The following is a 22,596-nucleotide window of genomic DNA, read 5'->3' as shown; positions in this document are numbered from 1 at the left end:
CACTAAAGGTGCATACACACGTAACAAATTTTTGAACGATTTGTTGATAACGACGTCACTATCGTTCAATCGTTCAAAAAATCATTCAGTTTCTGAGTTATAACGATGAACGAAAATCGTTCAAGCTCACTCCCGTTTGTAGTTTGTAGTTCATCGTCCATTTCGGACTGTCCAACATAACGATTTTCATTAAGGGAAGGAACATTTTTCGTTCATCGTTGTAAAAATCGTTTATTACACTTAAAAAAATCGTTCACTTTTTCAAGGGAAAATCTGACAGAAAATCGTTGGTTACAAAATCGTTACGTGTGTATGCACCTTTACTGTACCTTTAAACACTGCTCAATATTGCCGGGAGCCACTGGGAATGGTAAGCTCATTGGGGATCAGCTTACAACCTTAATACTTAATACATCTGAATGCTGTATGCTTATTTCATAATTTAACTGCCAACTTTCTTTAGCATAGAGGGATATTACCATATATTCCCTGGAAAAAAATCCCAATTTAGAAACTGCACATTAGAGAAATGGGAGTTAAATTGGTAAAGAAAGAGAGATGGGAGGGAGGGAGGGAGGGAGGGAGGGAGAGAGTGAGAGGGAGGAGGAATAGGTGGGTAGGAGTAAGAACGGGGGAGAGAGATGGGAGAAGGAAGAGACAGAGATATATGGGTGGCAGAAAGAAAGGGAGACCAAGAGATGGAAGGGAGGAGATAGATGAAGAAAGAGAGAGAGAGAGAGGTGGGATTAAAAGGTAGAGAGAGAGACAGAGAGAGAGAGAGAGAGAGAGGACTAAGAGGGTGGAGAGTTGGAAGGGAAAGAGAGATAAAGAAATAATATTGGAGAAATACAAGGAGAGAAAAAGGTGGCTTTAAGAAGGGGAGACCGTGGATTAAGAGATGGCAGAGGATGTGGGAGATGGGTGTGGAAGAAAGAGGAAACGATGGGTTAAAGAGACCTGCAGGAGGGGGAACAGAAATACACATCCATGGAAAAAATACCTAGTGACCTGGCAAATGACAAGTCAAAATACTGGTCTACTACTATCTCTCTTTCTCTCTGTTTCTCTCTCTCTACTGTAAGAGCTACTGTAGCACAAATTGTGAAAAAACTAATACTAGCTATGATAGAAAGATGTCAGAACATACAATGCATCGCATGTGGGGCTGCGCAGCCGTAGACCACTCAGAATGCCCATGCTGACCCGCCCTCTGCCGAATGCACCTGCAATGTGTACATGAGTATCAGAACTGGACCATGAAGCAATGGAAGAAGGTACCCTGGTCTTTTGAATCACATTTTCTCTCACATTATGTGGACAGCCAGGTGCGTGTATGTCGTTTACCTGGGAAAGAGGTGGCACCAGAATGCAGTATGGGAAGAAGGCCAGCTAGGGGAGGCAGTGTGATGCTCTGGGCAATATTCTGCTGGGAAACATTAGGTCCTGGCAGTCATGTGGATATTACTTTGACACTTACCACCTACATAAACAAGTAGGTTGCCGTGCATCCCTCTACGGCAATGGTATTCCCTGGTGGCAGTGACCTCAGCAGGATAATGCTCCCTGCCACACTGCAAAAATTGTTGTTCTAGGGATGGTTTAAGAAACATGACAAAGCGTTCAAGGTGTTGACTTGGTCTCCAAATTTCCCAGATCTCCTGCCTAATGAGCATCTGTGGATGTGCTGGTAAAACAGTCTGAGCCATGGAAGCCCAACCTCTCAACTTACAGTACTTTGCTGCTAACATCTTGGTGCCAGATATCACAGGACACCTTCAGAGGTCTTGTGGAGTCCATGTCATGATGGGTCAGAACAGTTTTCGTGGCGCAAGGGGGATCTACACCACATTAGGCAGGTGGTTTTAATGTTATGTGTGATGGATGTGTGTGTGTGTGTATATGTATATAAATCTTCTACCGGATGAGGTGTGTCATGTGTACAAATCACTTAACATCTATAATATCAATAATAAACAAATAAAGACACAGATATGTTGATTTTGCAGAAAAAACTGCTAGATATTTATTAAATTAAATAAAGATTTATTTTCTTAGGGGAAGTATGGTGGCAAAGGAAGAAGAGCCAAAAAAATCAACCCAACATAATAACAACCAACAACATGCTTTGAAGGTGATACCACCCAAGGTGCACAAACACAACCATAATACCACAACAAAGGTATCCACTCAACCTTCTAACTTGACTACCCACCCATTTGGGTGATGAAGCAGCCCATGTTAGTGTGGTTATCCATTTGCCAGTCAACAAAAGGAGCGTCCTTAAATTAATTAATTGCAGAGTTCTTTCCCACCTCAAAAAAGCCAGCAATAAACCACTAAACAAACACAAAAGGGGAGGGAGGAAGGGTCGGATGAATTGGCCCACAGGCAAAGTCTTTAAATGAACTCAAATAGAGACACATCCCTGCACTACCATGGGCCAATTAAAAGCAATGATTATCATTCACGCCAGCCCCCATCCTAGAGGTTTAAACCACCTCTTTTCTTATGTCAATCACTCAGTCTCTCTCTCTCTTGTCAGCTGCACATTCATGCTACGAATTTCCCATTCTACCACATCCTAAAGGTGCTTTATTAGATTTGGATCTAGGATCTGTGGAGGCCATTAACATACAGTGGCAAATAAAAATGCTAAATTAGTATTAAGGGGCCTAATGCGTGCCAAGAAAACTTTTCCCATTCTATTACACCGCCACCCACAGCCTGAACCATTGACACAAAGCAAGATGGATCCATGGATTCATGTTGTGTATGACAATTTTATACCTAGAAGCTGTATGTTGTAGCAGACATTGAATTTCATCAGACCAGGTGACACTTTTCCAATCTTCAACCTTCTAGTTTTGGAAACTCTTCAGCCATATACCGAAATGTGTATGTATTGTAAAAATGTTATACTGTTACTGTGAAGCTACATCTATGGTCTATGGGCACGTTTGTGGGCAGCTCCATGTTATTGTTATGTGCCGTGAAGTCAATGTTGACTTATGGTGACTATATGGATAGCTGGCCTGAACAAATTTCAATCTTCAGTCAAGCGGTTCAGTGCGTTATCCATAATTGTTGCGATTGTATCCAGCCATCACGACGCTGGTCCTTCCCTTTTTTGGTGCCCTTCAACTTTTCTGAGCATATTGTCTTTCTTTAGCTTTGACATTTCTGTTTTCTTTTCTCATATAAGTAGATGAGCATTCTGTACATGCCACCCTGACTCTAGGAGAAATTGGGCCTGATTCAGAAGGTACATGCAAATCCCACCGACCATACGCAGCGTTTCTATGAAAATATGCGAATGTGGTAGTCGCTGGTATTTGTAAACAAACATCCATCTTACGTATTTATGATCCACCACTTTCGTACAATGGTACATTGGTACATTGTCTCAAGGCATAAATCTGGGGAGGGGTACAGAAAAATATCTGCTGCTTTGAAGGTCCCAATGAGCACAGTGGCCTCCATCATCCATAAATGGAAGAAGTTCGGAACCATCAGGACTCTTCCTAGAGTTGGCCGGCCGTCTAAACTGAGCGATCGGGGGAGAAGGGCCCTAGTCAGGGAGGTGACCAAGAACCCAATGGTCACTCTGTCAGAGTTCCAGCATTCCTCTGTGGAGAGAGGAGAACCTTCCAGAAGGACATCCATCTCTGCAGTAATCCACCAATCAGGCCTGTATATTAGAGTGGCTAGATGGAAGCCACTCCTTAGTAAAAAGCACATGGCAACCCACCTGGAGTTTGCCAAAGTGCACCTGAAGGAATCTCTGGTCTGATGAGACAAAGATTGAACTCTTTGGCATGAATGCCAGGCATTAAGTTTGGAGGAAACCAGGCACCGCTCATCACCAGGCCAATACCATCCCTACAGTGAAGCATGGTGGTGGCAGCATCATGCTGTGGGGATGTTTTTCAGCGGCAGGAACTGGGAGACTAGTCAGGATAGAGGGAAAGATGAATGCAGCAAATGTACAGAGACATCTTGGATGAAAACCTGCTCAAAGCGCTCTTGACCTCAGACTGGGGCGACTATTCATCTTTCAGCAGGTCAACGACCCTAAGCACACATCCAAGATATCAAAGGAGTTTCTTCAGGACAACTCTGTGAATGTCATTGAGTGGCTCAGCCAGAGCCCAGACTTGAATCCAATTGAACATCTCTGGGGAGATCTGAAAATGCTGTGCACCGACACTTCCCATCCAACCTGATGGAGCTTGAGAGGTGCTGCAAAGAGGAATGGCCAAAACTGCCCAAAGATAGGTGTGCCAAGCTTGTGGCATCATATTCAAAAGGAGTTGAGGCTATAACTGCTGCCAAAGGTGCATCAACAAAGTATTGAGCAAAGGTTGTGAATACTTATGTACGTGTGATTTCTTAGTTTTTTATATCTATAAAATTTGCAAAAATCGCAAAAAATCTTTTTACTCGTTGTCATTATGGCGTATTGTGTGTAGAATTTTGAGGACAAAAATGAATTTATTCCATTTTGGAATAAGGCTGTAACATAACAAAATGCGGAAAAAGTGAAGCGTTGTGAATACTTTCTGGTGCACTGTATGTAAATGATGGGAGATAAGGTTAAAGGTATTTTAGAACATTGCTTAAATTCAAAGAGGATTTAAAAACACTCATTCTTGTAAAAGAGGGCTCAGTTTACAGAAAAGTAAGGGAGACATTTCGTAACCAACATTTCTGAGAGTGTAACCTACTGTATAATTACAGTAGGTGACCTATTTATTTAGTAATAATATGTTAAGCAAAAAATCTTTTTTATTAAGCTATAGAGTATCTAAGAGGCCTTATCAGATATGCTATCCAGGCAACAGTTTCTGGATAAATTGACTCATTTTTGCAATAGTGGCAATAAGACATATATTTTAATGGTTCAAAATCACGATATATGATAAATATATCCCTAGGAAGCAAACATCACTGAGGCACAATGGTATATATAAACTAAATATAACTAGTATTTCTGAGGCACTGGTTTTTAGTGAATGGGTATGCTGCCTTATTGTGAGTATTGGTTCAGCCCACAAAATGGCTGCCTCCACATTTTGTACTGTAGATGGCAGATGCTCATTGATGACAATACTCTTGTTATCGCACTAATATAAAACAGTTGCTTAGTTTTACATGCATTTTTTGCATAACGTGCCTTCTTGTATGCATTGGAAAGTTGGCATTAGACATTATTTTGAAACTTTGTGCTATTTCATTTATAAACATTTTATAAAATATAGATTTCAAAGTTATGACAGTGGTGTCTTGCCAATGTAAGATTGTCCCAAGAGCTATAGATTACATTTTAATTCGGTTTTCACATTCAAGGGATTCGGTGTGAGTAGCATAGTAGAGGAGAACAGGACAACTGGAGTTGCCAATCAGCTTCTAGTCATACTTGCCTACCTTGATGTTTTCTTCTACGAGAGAAACCAGCAGAGGAGAAGCAGGTGGGAGGTGATGGGGGGGAGGCTAGTTGCATAATTTGGCTCTCATAGCAAAATGCTGCGATTTATGCATATTTAAATAGGGGCGGAGCCAAATGTCACAATTATCATAGAATTCCATCATTTGGCCTTGCCCCCTCCTCAAGGACCTTCAGATTCCAGGTAGGTTTCTCTCCATTCTGCCCACTTCTCTAGGAAGCGAGAGGAGTGCGCACTCTTCTATGGGGTGTGGGAGGCTCCTCGAAAAAATTGGGAGCATCCTGCAGATGCCAATAGAGTAGCAAGTATGCTTCTAGCTAGCATTTATCATGTGCATTATATAAAATGATAGACAGAAGCTGATTGGTTGCTATGGATAACTTGTCCACTTCTCCACTCTTTGCACTGCTTGATACATCTCTACCTTAGGGGGTCTATTTACTAAGCCTTGGATGGAGATAATGAATGGAGATAAAGTACCAGCCAATCGGCTTCTAACTTCCAAGTCACAGGCTGTGTTTGAAAAATGACAGTTAGGAGCTGGTTGGCTAGTACCTTATCGCCGTTCACTTTGTCTCCATCCAAGGCTTAGTAAATATGCACCACCTAGATATGTGCTAGAGTACAGTTTAGGTCTTGTTTGGCGTCAGCTTGTGGGTCAGCCAAGGAAACAGCCACATGTTGCTTGGTCTTTTTATCCAAGGAAAAAGTCCTTGTTGTGAATTGTCTTCTTATGAAACCTCAAGGACTGATGTCTTGCCAAGAATGATGTTTCCATATTCACTCGTTGGCTGTGAAGATCCATTGGACATGACGTACCTATACTCATTGTTTATAACACACATCTGCAGGAAAGATAGAGCAAATAGTATATATGTAAACACAACATAATCATGGGCCGTTGCTCTACATTTCCCTGTTGTAATATTTTGTGTTTGAACATTATGACAAAGCGACACAAATCTCTTGATGAATGACAAATGGGGAGTCTCCTTGTTTAACAGTAGAGGTTTATGAAATCCTAGAAATCACATGATTTTCAGATTGCAATCATTCCCATGTAATTGGAGGAGCCTATCCCTTAATTTCAGTGTGTCACTGCAGGAGCTAGTGCTACCACTTGTATGGCTTTAAGGTGCCTGTCTGACACCAATGTAACTGGCAAAATGGAACAAAAGTTTGACAAAGTGTATTAGGAGGAGATTCTGTTCTCACTCCAGCAGGCAAAATTCAGGGTAGGACTGAATTCAAACAGATCAACAGAGCACCTGCACTAGTCAGCTTTACTTATATAGGAAAAGAGGAAGCTGTCACATGGATCTAATACCAGCCTATTAGGATTGAGCTAGGGTGTAGCTTTCTTAGGCTTTATAAAGGTGCTGGTTCCTGTGAGTGAGGTGATTGATGTTGGCAAGTCTGGCAAATCTAATGCATGCTTTTCACTATCTGCCATAAATAAAGACCAGCCACCAAATCATAGCACCAGCAGGGAACCCATTTCACTATAGTGTAAAAAGTGATCAATTCCAGAGGAGGATGGGCTGTAGGCGGGCTCAGCTAAGAGGGAGCACTGACAACATTAGTATTGTTGCTGTACTGCCACTTTTGAGATTTCTGGACAATGCCCATCTGGAAACTACAGCCCTCCAAACTCTGGACTTAGCTTCTGATTTAGAGACTGTCCTGAGGAATCCCGGATGGGTCGCAGCCCTAGTACTATAGCAAAGCCAATAATAATAATAATAATAATAATAATAATAAAAGAAACTACATATCAAACTTAAGGGCAGATTGGGAGCAAAGCAAAATAGGAATGTCTTTACACCTTGGCAAAACTATTTCGCATTGCAGCTTTGGCAGATTTAATAAGTGCATAGAGAGTTAAAGAGAGTTGAGAGGTGTGTGTCCTTGTCTTGATTTCACATGTGATTGACATTTGTGGGCTACATGCAAAAGCAACCAGTATTTACCCTGCAAGCAAAATAATAACTGTATTTTCACCCTTGCATTGTAACATGGTGTGCATTGATGACAAAGTTACTGCCTGGTTTTTTATTTGTTCCCAAATCTGAATCAATCCCATTGTGTACTACAATTGGCATCTAATTAAATTGCCATCACAATGTCTAAACTCGATACTAATTTCAATAAACCCTTAACCAGGTTGTTTAAAAAGGCTCAGAACTTCTTACCTGTGGTGTGTAGTCAAACTTCTGTTTTAGTGATCTCCAGCCATATATAGATAGATAAACTGATATGCAGAACTGCACAACAGTGGCAACAAATAAGAAAGCATAGGCTATGTTCCTGACCTATAAAAAGATTTGCTCAATGTTAAAAAAAAAGACATAAGTAATTTATTTATTTATAAACAGTTTCATATATAGTGCAGCATATTCCGTTGCGCTGTACAATTGGAAACATAAATAGAACAAAACTGGGTAATAACACACAGATATATAGGTAAGAAGGCCCTGCTCGTAAGCTTACAATCTATAGTAATGTGCAAAAAGTCCCATTGCTGGTGCCCAGCATTATCCAGAGGCCCCTCTCTGTTATTCTGGAACTTAGAGCCTCAGAATAGTAGAGCAAGGTCATCAATAAAAGATGGACCTTCACCAGCGGGCCGTGCTCACCTCTGGGCTCCATAGCCACCTCACTCCTATCACAGCAGTAGTCCTGCTCGTAGTAAGCAATGAGCAGTGTGCACTAGGACACTTTTATTTTAACGCAGTTCGCGTGCGTCAGTTAGCATTGCGATTGCACTGCAATTACTCACACAGAAAGAAAGAAAGCCATCGCAGAGTGAGTGACGGGAGGTCAGTGTTTGGGGGTGGTGACGTGGGAGTGGTTGGATAACTCAGACATGCCTGTCCATTTGAACGCCTACTGTGACGGCACACGCAGCTTGAGTACTCACTGCGTACAATGAGGTTAGCATATTCTAAGTAAGGTCAGGGCTGCTGTAATTCTGCGTGAGGGTCCGATGTTACTCGAGGTTCCTGATGTATACACAGGACTACAAGGTATTATGGATGCTGGCTGTGCCACGGCTTTGCAATTGCAGACATTAGCATATATTCACAGCTGACCTCCGTGCGTAATCGCAGCTGTGATCGCAATAGCAATCCATAGTGAATCAGGCCCACAATTTTGTCCATTGCACAATTCTTAAATGTCATGGCAGGTCCTGTTTGTGACTAAGAGGTCTATTTACTGTACTAAGCAGTGTTAGGAGACAGAGTGAAAAGTGATAAGGTACCAGTCAATCAGCTCCTAACTGCCATCTCACAGGCTGTGTTTGAAAAATGACAGTTAGGAGCTGATTAGCTGGCACCTTATCACTTTTCACTCCTAACACTGCTTAGTAAACAGACCCTTAAATTTTAAAATTGCGCAAAATGAGCAACTGGTAAAGAAGTGTAATCAGTTATTGGAGTTGTTATTCATTTCTCAACTACAGTATTATTCTTATGTACGAAACTTTAAATGACATTAAATGACATCTGATAGAGTCTTGCACTTGTTATAGTCTTTGTGATTGCTGATGTAATTATTGACATTATAGTTGATGATGTGTCATGTCAGTGATAAGCGTTGTATTAATGTTGGACATTATCTATGTGATGACATCAATGCTTTTATCAGTCATGATAAACTAGCTGTAATGCCCGCCATTGCTTGGCTCTTTCTTAGTTTTTCCTGTCTGTCTTCACCCTCTCGCACAGACCTCCATATAAAAATAGGCCTATCATCATGACAGCATGATAATGATCAATGACCCAGCAGACAGAATGGTACCAATAAATCATTAGTATTGAAAGGGTATTTCTATTTTCCTCACAAAATGATGCAGTTTTTTTTAATAGACAATGGGGCTAATAGTGAGGGAGATGTACCCGCCCACATGGCACTGGCCACACCCACACAGCATTGGCCACACCCTCACAGCATTGGCCACACACACACAGCTCTGGTCATACCCACATAGCACAGGTCACACCCACAAAGCACTGGCCACACCCACAAAGCACTGGCCACACCCACACAGCACTGGTCACAGCTCCTCTGCTTTTCCTAATATGCCCTTGATCATTTCAGCCCCAGACACCATGTGGCACTTAGGGGTCTATTTACTAAGCCTTGGATGGCAATAAAGTGAACGGAGATAAAGTACCGGCCAACCAGTTCCTAACTGTCACAGGCTGTGTTTGAAAAATGACAGTTAGGAACTGCTTAGCTGATATTTTGGCTGGACCAAAATGCAATATATAGCACCTATCCTTGTGTATCAATGATCTGTCTGTTATTACCCAGGTTTGTTGTATTAATGTTTCCAATAATAAAGCGCAACGGAATATGTTGAGCTATATAAGAAACTGTTAATAAATAAATAAATAAATAAAAAATAAATTTTATCTCCATTCACTTTATCTCTATCCAAGGCTTAGTAAATAGACCCCTTAATCGGGTTGTGCGCCTATCCTATTACCCCCCACACTGTCTCACTATATCACAGCCCTCTTATTCTCTCTAGTAACATCACTGACAATGGTGGGAGGGGACAGACAACTGTCATTACATTCCAACGTTATGACATTATTTTGATCAGTAGTCAATTTTATTATATATATTTTCTCACATTTTCAGCAGTAGATACTTACCGTATATTCGTAAAAACCACAATAGCCATAATAACAGTCAGAATAAGTCAAATCCTCACAAATTAAGCAGAACTCTATGAATGAGATCACGCAGCTGAACATACTGAAAGTCAATGACCCTTTGACCTGTTCAAAGAAATTTTAAAAAGTGAATGATGGAATGCTCTGAAATGCTTAAGCCGGGGTGTGTGGGAGATGGGGTGCGGGAAGTCCAAATAGCTATGATATAAGGCAAAGACTCACCAGTGTCCGACTAGGTTTTATCTCAGCAAAATAAGACACTACTCCCGCGATGAGGTACTGTAGGCAAGAGAGCACTGGTTACATACACGTCACTGTGTATACATGTATTATACAGTATTAGACTTATAGCAACAAAGTTATAATGACTGGGTAATACAATAAAATTCTTCAGTATACCAACAATTTAGCTTATTTTCTGAAGACTTTTTATTTTCAATTGATAGTTAAATAAAGTGTGATTAAAAACAACATGCGAAGGAGTAATACAGGCCCTGCTTTGCACATAGTGATGGTTCGTTCTAATTAGAGATGTGCGCTGACCACCGTGCTTTGGTTTTCGATCTGGAATCATCTTCGTGTTTTGGTTTTGAAAACCACCTTCAAGTGTTTTGGTTTTGGATATGGATTTTTTCCGAACCGCTCTAAGGCCCTGATTCAGAGCCGGACGCTCTGACAGAGTGCTCGCTCTGAATCAGGGCCGTCCTTCCTGATTTTAGAGTGGCCTCCTGGCCGCTCGCATAGCTGTGGGTGACCACCCACAGCTATAGTGAGTGGCCAAAAAGATGGTCGCGATGGTAAAGACCATCGTGACCATCGGGCTTGCGACGAGACCCTTGTGGTAGGGTCTCGTCTTCCACAAGCCCTGGAGTTCTTTTGGCTCTATCAGAGCCAAAAGCACTCCCACTGACATCACTTGTGATGTCAGTGGGGCCGACCCCAGACGGTAGGCGTTCCCATGGGAATGCCTCCGTCTTGCCAGCCACGCCCCGGCACGCCCACCAAAGGGGACGTGCTGTCACTCACCATCGACAGCACACCCCCTTTGTAGCGAGACCCATAGCGACGGCTTGCTCATCGCTATCCGGGTCTCGCGCATGCACACGACGGAGCCGGGTCCGTCGTGCGCATGCACACTGGCCCAACATCGACCCGCTTACGAGCACTCAGCGCTCGCGAGCGGGTCTGAATCAGGCCCTGAGATCAGAACCAGGATCTCCTTTGGAGATTAGAAGGAAGCAGTACTTGGATCTGTCCGGATTCGCGAAATTCAGGTGGATTCAGATTTCTGGAGAAACGTACCGCACATCTCTAGTTCTAAAGCTGCATACACACACAACGATTGAGTTAATGAATGATTTTAGTAAACGATTTTCTACCTTGAAAAAATGAACTAAAATCGTTTACTAAAGTTATTCATTTACTATGTTCATTTAAATGTAATGAACGATTTTTATGAACTACAAACGATTTTTGCATATTAACTTAATGAAAATCGTTGAGTTGACAAGTCTGACTGAACTACAAACTACAAACGTGAACGCGCATGAACCATGATCGTTCATCGTTTGACTCAGAAAGTGAACGATTTTACCAAACGATTATCGTTAAACTATATCGTTTAACGATAATCGTTCAAAAAATTGTTGTGTGTGTATGCACCTTAATGGATAAAATCCTGAGCTTAAAAAGCACATTCATTCTTGTGTTTTCTATTTAATTAAGGGAAATATTGTATATGCTGCTAGAACTTTGGTTCTCAAACTCGGTCCTCAGGACACCACACAGTTCACATTTTCCAGGTCATTTAGCAGGTGCATAGGTGTATTCATTACTCACTGACACATTTTAAAAGACCCACAGGTGGAGCTATGTACACTAATTATGGCCACTATCAGTCACCTTCCTTGCTTTTAAGTTAGGTGGTTTTAAAGTTTCCCCAATATAAAGGTAATTTATGAAGCACAAACTCCTTCTCGGAGGCTCTGCAAGCCTAGGTTAAACCAAAATTTGATGTCAACAAGTCAGCGTTTGTGTAGGAGCAGATGCTTGCACTGGGCGATCAGAGTTGGGTGAGATGAGGGCACCTAGTTTGAGAGGCAGGGGAATATTTACTAAAGTGCAGGTTTTTAGAAGTGGAGTTGATGCCAATAGCAAACAATCAGATTCTATTTATCACATATCTAGCACCTTCTAGAACAGGGATGGGGAATCCCAGGCCCGGGGGCCGTATAAGGCCCGCGGAATCATTTGGTCTGGCCCTTTGAGCTTTTTTCTGCTAGCCTCATCTGGCTAACAGGGTGCCTAGAATGTCACCCTTCAGCTAGAATCTATGCAGCCGTGCCACTTGGAGCGTCCTTAGGCTGCTTCAGACGGTCACACTGCTGCCCTTACAGCTCCCCGGAGCATCCTTTGTAATCACCGATGATTGTGACCCCCACCCTCATGTAACGTCACACGGATGGGGCGTGTCCTGTACCGGGCCTGTGAATAATGTTATATATATCAAAATGGCCAGCAGCAGAAAAAAGGTTCCCCACCCCTGTTCTGGTAGATAATAGCTAGAATCTGAACATCTCCAGTTCTAAAAACCTGCACTTTAGTAAATATACCCCCCAGAGTAAATATTACATTTTATTTAATGGGAAAAGATTATTGAATTTTTTATAGAGCAGTGTGGAAGATACATTTTTAGGGACATCTTTTGCTGGTAAAAGCTGCCGGTGAAGGAAGATTTGACTTACCTTCGTTTCATGAATAAACCCCTTGATTCTAGTAAATGGTAATTGTTATATGAACTCATAAATGTAAACCATAAAGCATGAAATATCCTCCATGGACTCGGCTGTAACCATACAGTATGTTGCAGTTCATGGCCTTCCCTATCCCAGAAAACAATGGAGCAGCCACATAAAGACATTTGCATACTTGCTAAAAGATTAACTCAGTGCAACCTGGAGCCCAGCTTGCACTTACATAGACTCAAAGACAGGTACTAATGCTTGCATGATACAGCTAGACTGAAAGCAGCAGGCATGTTTTAGGGGCCACAGTAAGGTGTATTTTTATTTAGTACATACAAAAAAACTGTATAGATTTTTTATTTTTTAAGGTGGACGCCAATGGGAATTTTCTACCCGGTCTGTATTTGGTCTAGAATCGGCCCTGCAAGTTGTAACGCACTTGTACGACAATCAGTCCACTGGTGCCATAGCAAGCAGAGCAGCCTGCGGGGGATCTCTTAACATCGAGAAATTAGGTCATCCTTGTCAGGGCCGGCTCACGACACGTTCTGTCAGTGCATCCGCACTAGGGCGCCAGAACCACAACCTGGCCAGCTCTGTAAGAATCTGAGCCTCCACCCACTGGCATTATTGGTATTGGGGGAGGAAACAGGGGAGGTAAGGGTCGACATTGCAACACAGAATGGCGCTGGGTGCTGAGAAACCTAGCGCCGGCCCTGTCCATTGTCTTGTGAGACAGCACTCCCCCCTCAGTGCGGAACTGGGAGACCCCCAAGCTGTGAATGCACTTTGAGTCTATTCACTGGAGAGAGGTAAGCGGGCATGCCCAGCAGTTCCTAGAGCGCTGGATATGCCCCCAGCTTGCCAAGGTGAGATTGATTGATTAAGGAGGAGAGGTGAGGTGGAATTACTAAAGGAGGAGAGGTGAGGATGAGAATAGAGGTTATGGGCTCTTATTTTTATTCCGAGACAGACCTTGTGCTTATGGCCTGTCTTAGTGTAGATATGCCTGATATCCAAAGGACATGACTTGTATATGCATTGTTCAGTTTATGTACATTTTATTTTCTCGTTGTATGATTGTTCTCCATTCTAAAAAAATTGCTTTATGGCAATGTTTTTCAGCCTCAAGCGTGATATATTCCCAACAGGTCATGTTTTGAGGATGTCTGTCTGTGGAAGCAGTTGGGATAATTACTGACCCAGCAAAATAGATGAATTCACTTGTTTATGATTAAGGACATCAACAAAAAACATGACCAGTGATACTTGGGTTTTGGAATTGAGAACGCATGGTTTATGTTGAAATCCAGTATTTGGAAATCCCCCTCACTATCATATATCGGTCATTAGGATGTACTCTGTGTTGGGTTGTTTTGTATGGCTTAATCTACTATGTGCTCTGTAGTATATTGCAGATGCTAAAATGTTCTCTGCATTGTATGGAGGTGACTACAATGTATATTAAGTAATTGCCTAGCAAAGTACTGTATACAGTATATTACAATTCAGTATGTTCTTAAATGTGAACCATTACAGGAGTGACATTCTTCATTTAATAAACTATTACATCTTATTCTACAATGGAAATGGTATATCTAAGCTCAGGTGGCTCTGCAATGTTTACTCTCTACTTCTTTTGTCTGTTTGGCCAGAGTTTCCTATTTGCTCTGCAGGAGGGAGAATAACTTCTCCTGATGTATGGTATTAAGGTGCGTACCCACTACTAGACATAGAAACAACAGCACAATGATGATATTGTAATCGTGCTGTCGTTTCTCCGTCTGTGATGTGCCTACACTGAACGTTCAGTCGTTCAGTGTTGGCATCATCCCCGTACATGCTGAACCATCATCCCCGTACATGCTGAACCTGACGTGATCATCAAGTTGACCAGCGGGAGCGCGCATCGCTGGTCGTTTACGACATAAAAGTGCCCGATGCATGCACAATTTGCACGCAATTGAATGATAACGACGTCGCTATCGTTCAATTGTCTGCAATTATCGCTATATGGATAGGCCCCTAGCTAAAAAACATGCAAAATCCTCAGCACAGTTGTTTAAAAAGTTTGCAGTATAATGACATATAGAGTCCTGGGTAAGATCAGTACACTTTGGGCCTGATTCAGCAAGGATCGCAATTGCAAAGCTGCACGCAGGCTATAGATATATGATGTATGCACGCAGGCTATAGATATATGATGTATGCACGCAGGCTATAGATATATGATGTATGCAGGCAGGCTATAGATATATGATGTATACACGCAGGCTATAGATATATGATGTATACATGCAGGCTATAGATATATGATGTATGCAGGCAGGCTGTAGATATATGATGTATACACGCAGGCTATAGATATATGATGTATGCAGGCAGGCTATAGATATATGATGTATACACGCAGGCTATAGATATATGATGTATGCACGCAGGCTATAGATATATGATGTATACACGCAGGCTATAGATATATGATGTATGCAGGCAGGCTATAGATATATGATGTATACACGCAGGCTATAGATATATGATGTATGCACGCAGGCAGCTTTGCAATTGGAATCCTTGCAGATATGGTAATGCAGCAGGAGACATCGCGCCTCCTGTGCATTACTTATCTGAGCTGCATTGTTCAATGCAATATCGGATAAATGCGTAACATCAGCCAGCAAAGGTGACCCATGGGGTCACGCAGCCAGCCGCCGCAGTTTAGAGGAAGAGGCCAGGAAATCTCTGTCAGCCTGGCCTCTTCCTTCCCCCTCAACTGCATTGATACGCCTCCGTTTCGGGTAACGGAGGCTGTCGTCGCCCCCTCCCCGTGCTCAAATGGCAGCAGAATGTCACTGACAGTCTCCCTCACAGACCCGTTCTGCACATGCGCAAAAGTAGGTAGCTATACTTCTTTTTAGTGGCCAAACATTTGAGTCTTAGTTGATGGTAGAAGTGCAGAAAATGCATCGAAACTTAATTTCACACCATCAAAATCCATAGAGCGTCTGGGGGCCTGGACGACCCACAGCCAACCAGTCAACTATTTTAAATTTACATACTAGCACTTCTACTTACTAATGTCAGTCACTGAGCTGCTCAAAATATGAGTGGGATGTTAATTTCCTATACCATTTGGCACAACAACTTTATGTGGACACTATGTATTCAGAGGATACGTGTGGGGCCACATCCCCACTCTGTATCCCCCACTTGGGCAAACACCCGCAATCATGCTCCCCCAATCACAGTGCACCCCCCTGTCATTTTTATCTGGATCCGCCCCTGGGCAATGCCAATTGCTTGCTGGAATCACACGTCAAGCATCTGAACTTATACACAGGACTAGGGTTTGGAGGTAATTAAGTGATTACTCACAAGCACTGATGCCCAGTAGGTAATGCCGCTGGATGCAGTTGTAGAATTAAAGTATTCTAAGCAGACTGTTACTATTGCACCCATGGACAATTGTAAGCTCACCAGAGTGATCTGCACAACCTAGAAATCAAATGAAAGAATGCAGTTTACAATGATGACATTTCCTGTGTTATGTTATTACTTAACCTATTCTTCATCCATCATATACTTGTTACCCACAGAACATAAGCAAGACCACCAAGAAAACATTGTTAATACCTGGGCCCTTTTGTGGCAGTGCGGTGCTGAACTTAGGCCCTGATTCAGAGCCGGACGCTCTGACAGAGCGCTCGCTCTGAATCAGGGCCGGTCTTTTTTTTAGAATGCCTCCTGGCCGCTCGCATAGCTGCGGGTGACCACCCACAGCTATAGCAAGCGGCCAGGAAGATGGTCGCGATGGTCAAGACCATCGGGCTTGCGACGAGACCCTTGTGGTAGGGTCTCGTTGTCGCAAGCCCCAGAGAGCTTTCGGCTTTAACAGAGCCGAAAGCTCTCCCACTGACATCACTCGTGATGTCAGTGGGGCCGGCCCCAGACGGTAGGCGTTCTCATGGGAACGCCTCTGTCTGGGCAGCCACCTCCCCGGCCCGCCCACCAAAGGGGGTGTGCTGTCACTCGACATCGACAGCCCACCCCCTTTGGTACGAGACCCGGAGCGACGGCTTGCCTGTCGCTATCCGGGTATTGCGCATGTGCACAACGGAGCCGACTCCGGGCCACCGACTCTGGGCCACCATCGACCCGGTTGCGAGCGCTCAGCACTTGCGACTGGGTCTGAATCAGGCCCTTAGTGTGGTTACACTATGTTGGAGGCATGGCAGCACTTCTTTGGTAAGCGTAGGCCACAGTAGTGTGTACCTGATCCTTTCCCCCCTCACCACCCCTGTACATATGACTATACTTTGAATACTTTATATTCTGTGTCTGCCAGATGTACCCATACAGAAGTAGATGAGGGTACTGGCCTATTTAGTAAACAAGTAACCTGTCCTGCACCACTTCTGCCAATGGTAGAGACACAGATATGTTCTCTATATAGTGTGCATAACCTTTTTACTGTAACAGTGGGGTCTATGTACTAAGCCTTGGAGACCGATAAATTGGATGGAGATAAAGTACCAACCAATCAGCTGCTAACTGCCTTATTACAGGTGGTGTTTGAAAAATGACAGGAGCTGATTGGTCGGTACTTTATCTCCATCCACTTTATCTCTATCCAAGGCTTAGTACATAGACTCCAGTGTCATTATAATGCACTGTTCATAGCTGTTTAATTATATGTAATACAGAATATTTTGTGGATTTAGGCGCCAGCAGTACAAGAAAATCAAACCAAGTGATCAATACCAACTTTGGTATAAAATGCGGATATGCCCATAGGTTAGTGGATGGGCGTCAGTTCCCTGTCAATATTAAGTAGTATTGGTGGTATACTACCTGGTACATAAAAACAAATGGGGGAATTGACCATGAGCGACAAATCCGCTAGTAAGTGCAAAAAATGCAAATAAGTGCAATATAATATATAAAGTGCTAATATTAAAGTGCAATAGTGCTAAATATTGTGACACATGAGGTAGTGCAATAAATATACCAATAAGTAAAGTTAAAAAACGATATACAATTTATTTCAGAGGATTAAAACAAGGATAAATGGATAACATAAAAATGGGGATACTCAATTAAGAGATTAAAACATAGCCATTACAATTTAAATAGAATAAAATTGCAAATTGCATAAAAAGTAATAGCTTATCTGAGTCATGAATCAACGGAAAAACACTTTTCCTAGGACAAGAGATGTGCTTCCCAACACGTTTCGTCTTATGGACTTCTTCATGGGGATAGGGGTTAAGGTGTGCAATTCATCTATTTATACCCCCTTTCTATCATTAGGGACTAATCACTTCCGGGTCAGGGTTGAACCCTCCATACGTTGATTATGCTTACAAAAGGGCAAACTCCCATATGGATTATGTATAAATACTAATTAGAAGGACATGTAGCTAATAAGGTGCAAATCTACTTTAAACAAATAGTTCCTCTAATAGTATTCTTCCGTCTGTGATGGTAAGCGATTCGTCACTTCCGGGTATCGTGCGGAATTGTAATGGCTAAGTTTTAATCTCTTAATTGAGTCTCCACATTTTTATGTTATCCATTTATCCCTTGTTTTAATTCTCTGAAATAAATTGTATATCGTTTTTTAACTTTACTTATTGGTATATTTATTGCACTACCTCATGTGTCACAATATTTAGCACTATTGCACTTTGGCCCTCATTCAGAGCCGTACGCTCTGAGCAGAGCGCACGCTCTGAATGAGGGCCGGGCTCCATTTTCATGGAGCGTCCTCCTGGACGCTCGTATAGCTGTGGGTCACCACCCACAGGCTATACGAGCGTGCTTTGTGATGGCCGCGATGGTCGAGACCATCGCGACCATCGAAATTGCGAGCCGGAGCCTGCGGTTGAGGTTTTCAACCGCAAGCTCCGGAGTGATTTTGGCTCTATCAGAGCCAAAATCACTCCCACTGACATCACTAGTGATGTCAGTGGGCCGGCTTCTGACGGGAGGCGTACCCGTGGGAACGCCCTCGTCAGGGAGGCATGCCCCCAGCACGCCCACCAAAGGGGGCGTGCTGTCAATCAACATTGACAGCACGCCCCCTTTGATCGGACACAACGAGCGAAGGACTTTCCTTCGCTCGTCGCGTCTGGCGCATGCGCACGACGGAGCTCCCTCCGTCGTGCGCATGCTCAGTCCATAACATCGACCCACTTGCGAGCGGACAGCCGCTCGCGAGTGGGTCTGAATCAGGCCCTTTATATATTATATTGCACTTATTTGCATTTTTTGCACTTACTAGCAGATTTGTCGCTCATGGTCAATTCCCCCATTTGTTTAATTATATGTATTAATATATTCTGGTGATGGTGTAGGAGATGCTGTGGATGGATTATTATCATTATTATTATTATTATTTAATATCCTTTTATCTGAGGTTTAGGTCCATTCTTCCGTGTGTTAATATAGTTAACATTTAACGATGTGTACCCAATCGAAATATCATGCGATGGGACCCGGAGGGGGGCCCAGCATTGGCAAGTGCATACACACTTGCCGATGTCAGGAGCGACATCGCAGCAGCGGGGGCCATACTGCATTCAACAGCATGGCCCTTGCTCATGATGTCGCTCATCGGACCTGCATGCAGGTCCGACGGGCATTGTCGCTGACGATGCATGGGAGCGCGCATCATTAGTGACATTGAGTTTATACACTAGACTATGCTGCCAACATGTCGTCCGATCCGGCTGGGGTCATCTAGTGTGTACCGGTTCTAACTCCTTGGGCCAAATGTAATAGGGTGAAAGATTAGAAAATGTGAGAGTTTAGCAGTAAACTATCACATTGGTCAAGTTTTATCTTAAATATGGGAAAACATCTGGATGAGAGTTTAAATCGTGAGAGTTTTTTGAGTCTAAAAACATGAGCGTTTGCCTGTTCCCATACTCTATTACATTGGGCGAGTTTAAAAAAATGTGAGGGTTTATTGCTAAACTCTCACATTTTCTAAACTCTCACCCTATTACATGTGACCCCTTATCTCTCTTATTACTCCCTGAAGTGAAGACCTAGACCGTAACAGGAGTTAATTGAGAAGGGGGTGTCTGTTGGCTATGGACTCAGAAATGATCAATGTAGTTAAACTGGGGAAGGTGGCTAACAAGGTTGAAAGGGTATTGTCTTCTGTGTAGACTGTCCATTCCACTGGAAAGATTTCTGGATCTGTAGAAACTGCCCCTAGTAGGGATTTAAAAGGGTAGCAGCCAGCATTGATTGGTACCGACCAGCCACCTGCAAATAATGTAATTCACTGAATCCACTGACCAAGGCATATTCTCACCATCTACCATGGGGCCAAACTATGATAAAATGGGAAAGTTTAAGTCCCACCGCAAGGTAGAGAACTCAATTGACACTTAAAGAAATAACTGGTTGTGGGGTCACAGGTCTTGATGGACTGCCGTGGGTCATGAACTGAGATTAAGTTAATGTATGCGAAGTGTGGATACCAACCTATAGGATACAAACTTTGTGTTTTGACCCTGTCAAAAAACTGAGGTTACCCTTGAATAGAAGACTTTGCCTTGCTTGCAGTAAGAGTTAGCAAACCCCCCTCTCCACTTGACTGTTTCCAAGAGAAATACACCCAGGGATTGGCTTTAAGAGACAAGTATTTGTTCAGTCTGTTTTCACCCATGTTTGTATAGACTGTATTCAGACACTATACTTCAAAAGCATTCATCTAATGACACTGAGGGCTCTATTTACTACAATCCGCATTGGTAACGCAGATTGTAGTATGATATTACTGAGTGAATTTGCATTGCAAATTCAGGCAATATCACAGGGATTTACTACAAATCCCTTGCAGGGACAGAGCTTGCGAGAAAGCTCTGTCACTGCGAATCCCCTCCGCACACTAGTCACGGTATTTTCGCCAAAAAATACCATGACAAGTGACCTGCACATGCGCCGACCGGCCGTCCCTGCTACCCCCCCGGTGCTAAGCCCAGCCCCTGTCGCCAAGCCCCCCTTCCCCCCCACGACCCCCCTCTCCCATAATTACACTTACCTGCATGATCCGGACTCTGGTGATGTCCTCCATGTCCTCCGGTCAGCGAACATCCCATACTGCACTGGGATCCTGTCAGGTGATGACCGGGCTGCAGTGCAGCTTGGGAGACCAGCTGGCCAGAGAGAGGATATTACCGGAGCTCCGATCACCGGTCCCTGGACTCAAGTAAGTTTGTTGTTTTTTTTTACTTTTTTTTACAGTGTATCAGCGTGTGGTCTGTTTAGACCACACAGCTGATCACTGGGGCCGGCTCTTGGCTCTGCTCTGCCTTTTAGAGTGGAACAGGAGTCCGGTAACCGGGGAAGACCCTGGATAACGCCACCTCCAGGTGGCGTTATTATCACAGGGCTTCCCCCGGTATTTTTTCACAATTTATTTTTAGTAACTTTGGTCAGATCACATTTCCCATTACAATTATGGGAAATGCAATCTGCTTACTAAATATAAGTGATACTTAGGGCTTGGAGAAGAATTTTATGAATACTACCCCAATTGCCCTGTAGTAATTTTAGGTGACACTAAAATAATGTGAAAACACCCTTTTTCACATTATTTTAGTAAAAATAATGTTAATAAATAGAGCCATGAAAGAGTTGAACATCCCTTTTATTCTTACACTGCCTGTAATTGTATGTGACCTATTTTGCATACACTTACTGTACTTACTCACCCCGAAAAGTTTTGGCTGGCCTTTCAGAAATAACTTGTAAAATTCTTGGCCTGCATGAGGAACCACAGGAAAAATGTTGCGTTGTTGCTGCATTGCAGGATAAGGTCCATAGCTTGGAACGGTGGGAAGATCCATTATTGAGACCTACTAAAAGCTATAGAGATAGAATAATAAAAAAATAAATGACTAGTGTTATCCTCTAAGCTAAAATTGTACATAGTTTTGTTTAATGAACAATACTGACTAGTGATATTGAGGTTTATGTACTAGGTCTTGGAGAGAGCTCCTGTCACTTTACAGGCTGTGTTTGAAAAATGAGAGTTTGGAGCTTATCGATTGGTAAATTAGTGTTCTATGTACTAAGCCTTGGAGTAAAATAAAGTGGACAGAGATATAGGGCCTGATTCAGACCCGCTCGCAAGCGCTATGAGCTCGCAAGCGGGTGGATGGTTGTGCATTGTGCACACGCGGCGTGCTTAATGCGCGTGCACAAGCCCTGTAGCGAGTGAGAAATTCACTCGCACCGGGGCTCACTACAAACGGGGAGGCTGCTGATGTTGATCGACAGCTCGCCCTGTTTTGTAGGTGGGGTGGGGGGGTGGCTGGACAATCGGAGGAACACCTGCCATTTGTGGGCGGCCCTACTGACATAATCAGTGATGTCAGTAGTAAGCTTCCAGCTCTATTAGAGCTGGAAGCTCACTGGAGCTTGTGGCAGACGAGACCCTACCACATGGGTCTCGTCGCAAGCCCGATGGTCGCGATGGTCGCGACCATCGTGACCATCACCTGGGCGCTTGCAAAAGCTGTGGGTGGTCACCCACAGCTTAGCGAGCGGCCAGGAGGCCAGCTTAAAAAAAATGCAGACGCCCTCATTCAGAGCGAGCGCTCGCTTTTTGCGAGCGGCTCTGAATGAAGTCCATAGTACCAACAAATAAGCTCCTAACTGTCATTTTTCAAACATAGCCTGTAGGAGCTGATTGGTTTGTACTTT

General features: G+C 43.2%; 1 protein-coding gene across 1 annotated transcript; it reads right to left on the bottom strand.

Moving 5' to 3' along the window:
- Nucleotides 1–6,175: 6,175 nt before the first annotated feature.
- Nucleotides 6,176–21,737, bottom strand: LOC148522956 (membrane-spanning 4-domains subfamily A member 4A-like). The gene is made up of 6 exons (XM_088473594.1): nt 21,603–21,737; nt 16,249–16,368; nt 10,352–10,408; nt 10,109–10,234; nt 7,637–7,756; nt 6,176–6,289 (listed from the first exon to the last, which is right to left on the bottom strand). Exons 1-6 carry the CDS (start codon nt 21,735–21,737, stop codon nt 6,176–6,178), a joined length of 672 nt encoding a protein of 223 aa, XP_088329720.1.
- Between the last annotated feature and the right edge of the window lie 859 nt (nt 21,738–22,596).

This window comes from Taudactylus pleione, unplaced genomic scaffold (genome assembly GCF_031769625.1).
Source record: "Taudactylus pleione unplaced genomic scaffold, aTauple2 ptg000136l, whole genome shotgun sequence".
Taxonomy (NCBI): domain Eukaryota; kingdom Metazoa; phylum Chordata; class Amphibia; order Anura; family Myobatrachidae; genus Taudactylus; species Taudactylus pleione.
The sequence above is the reverse complement of the archived record's forward strand: the minus strand, read 5'-3'. Positions and strand labels throughout refer to the sequence as shown.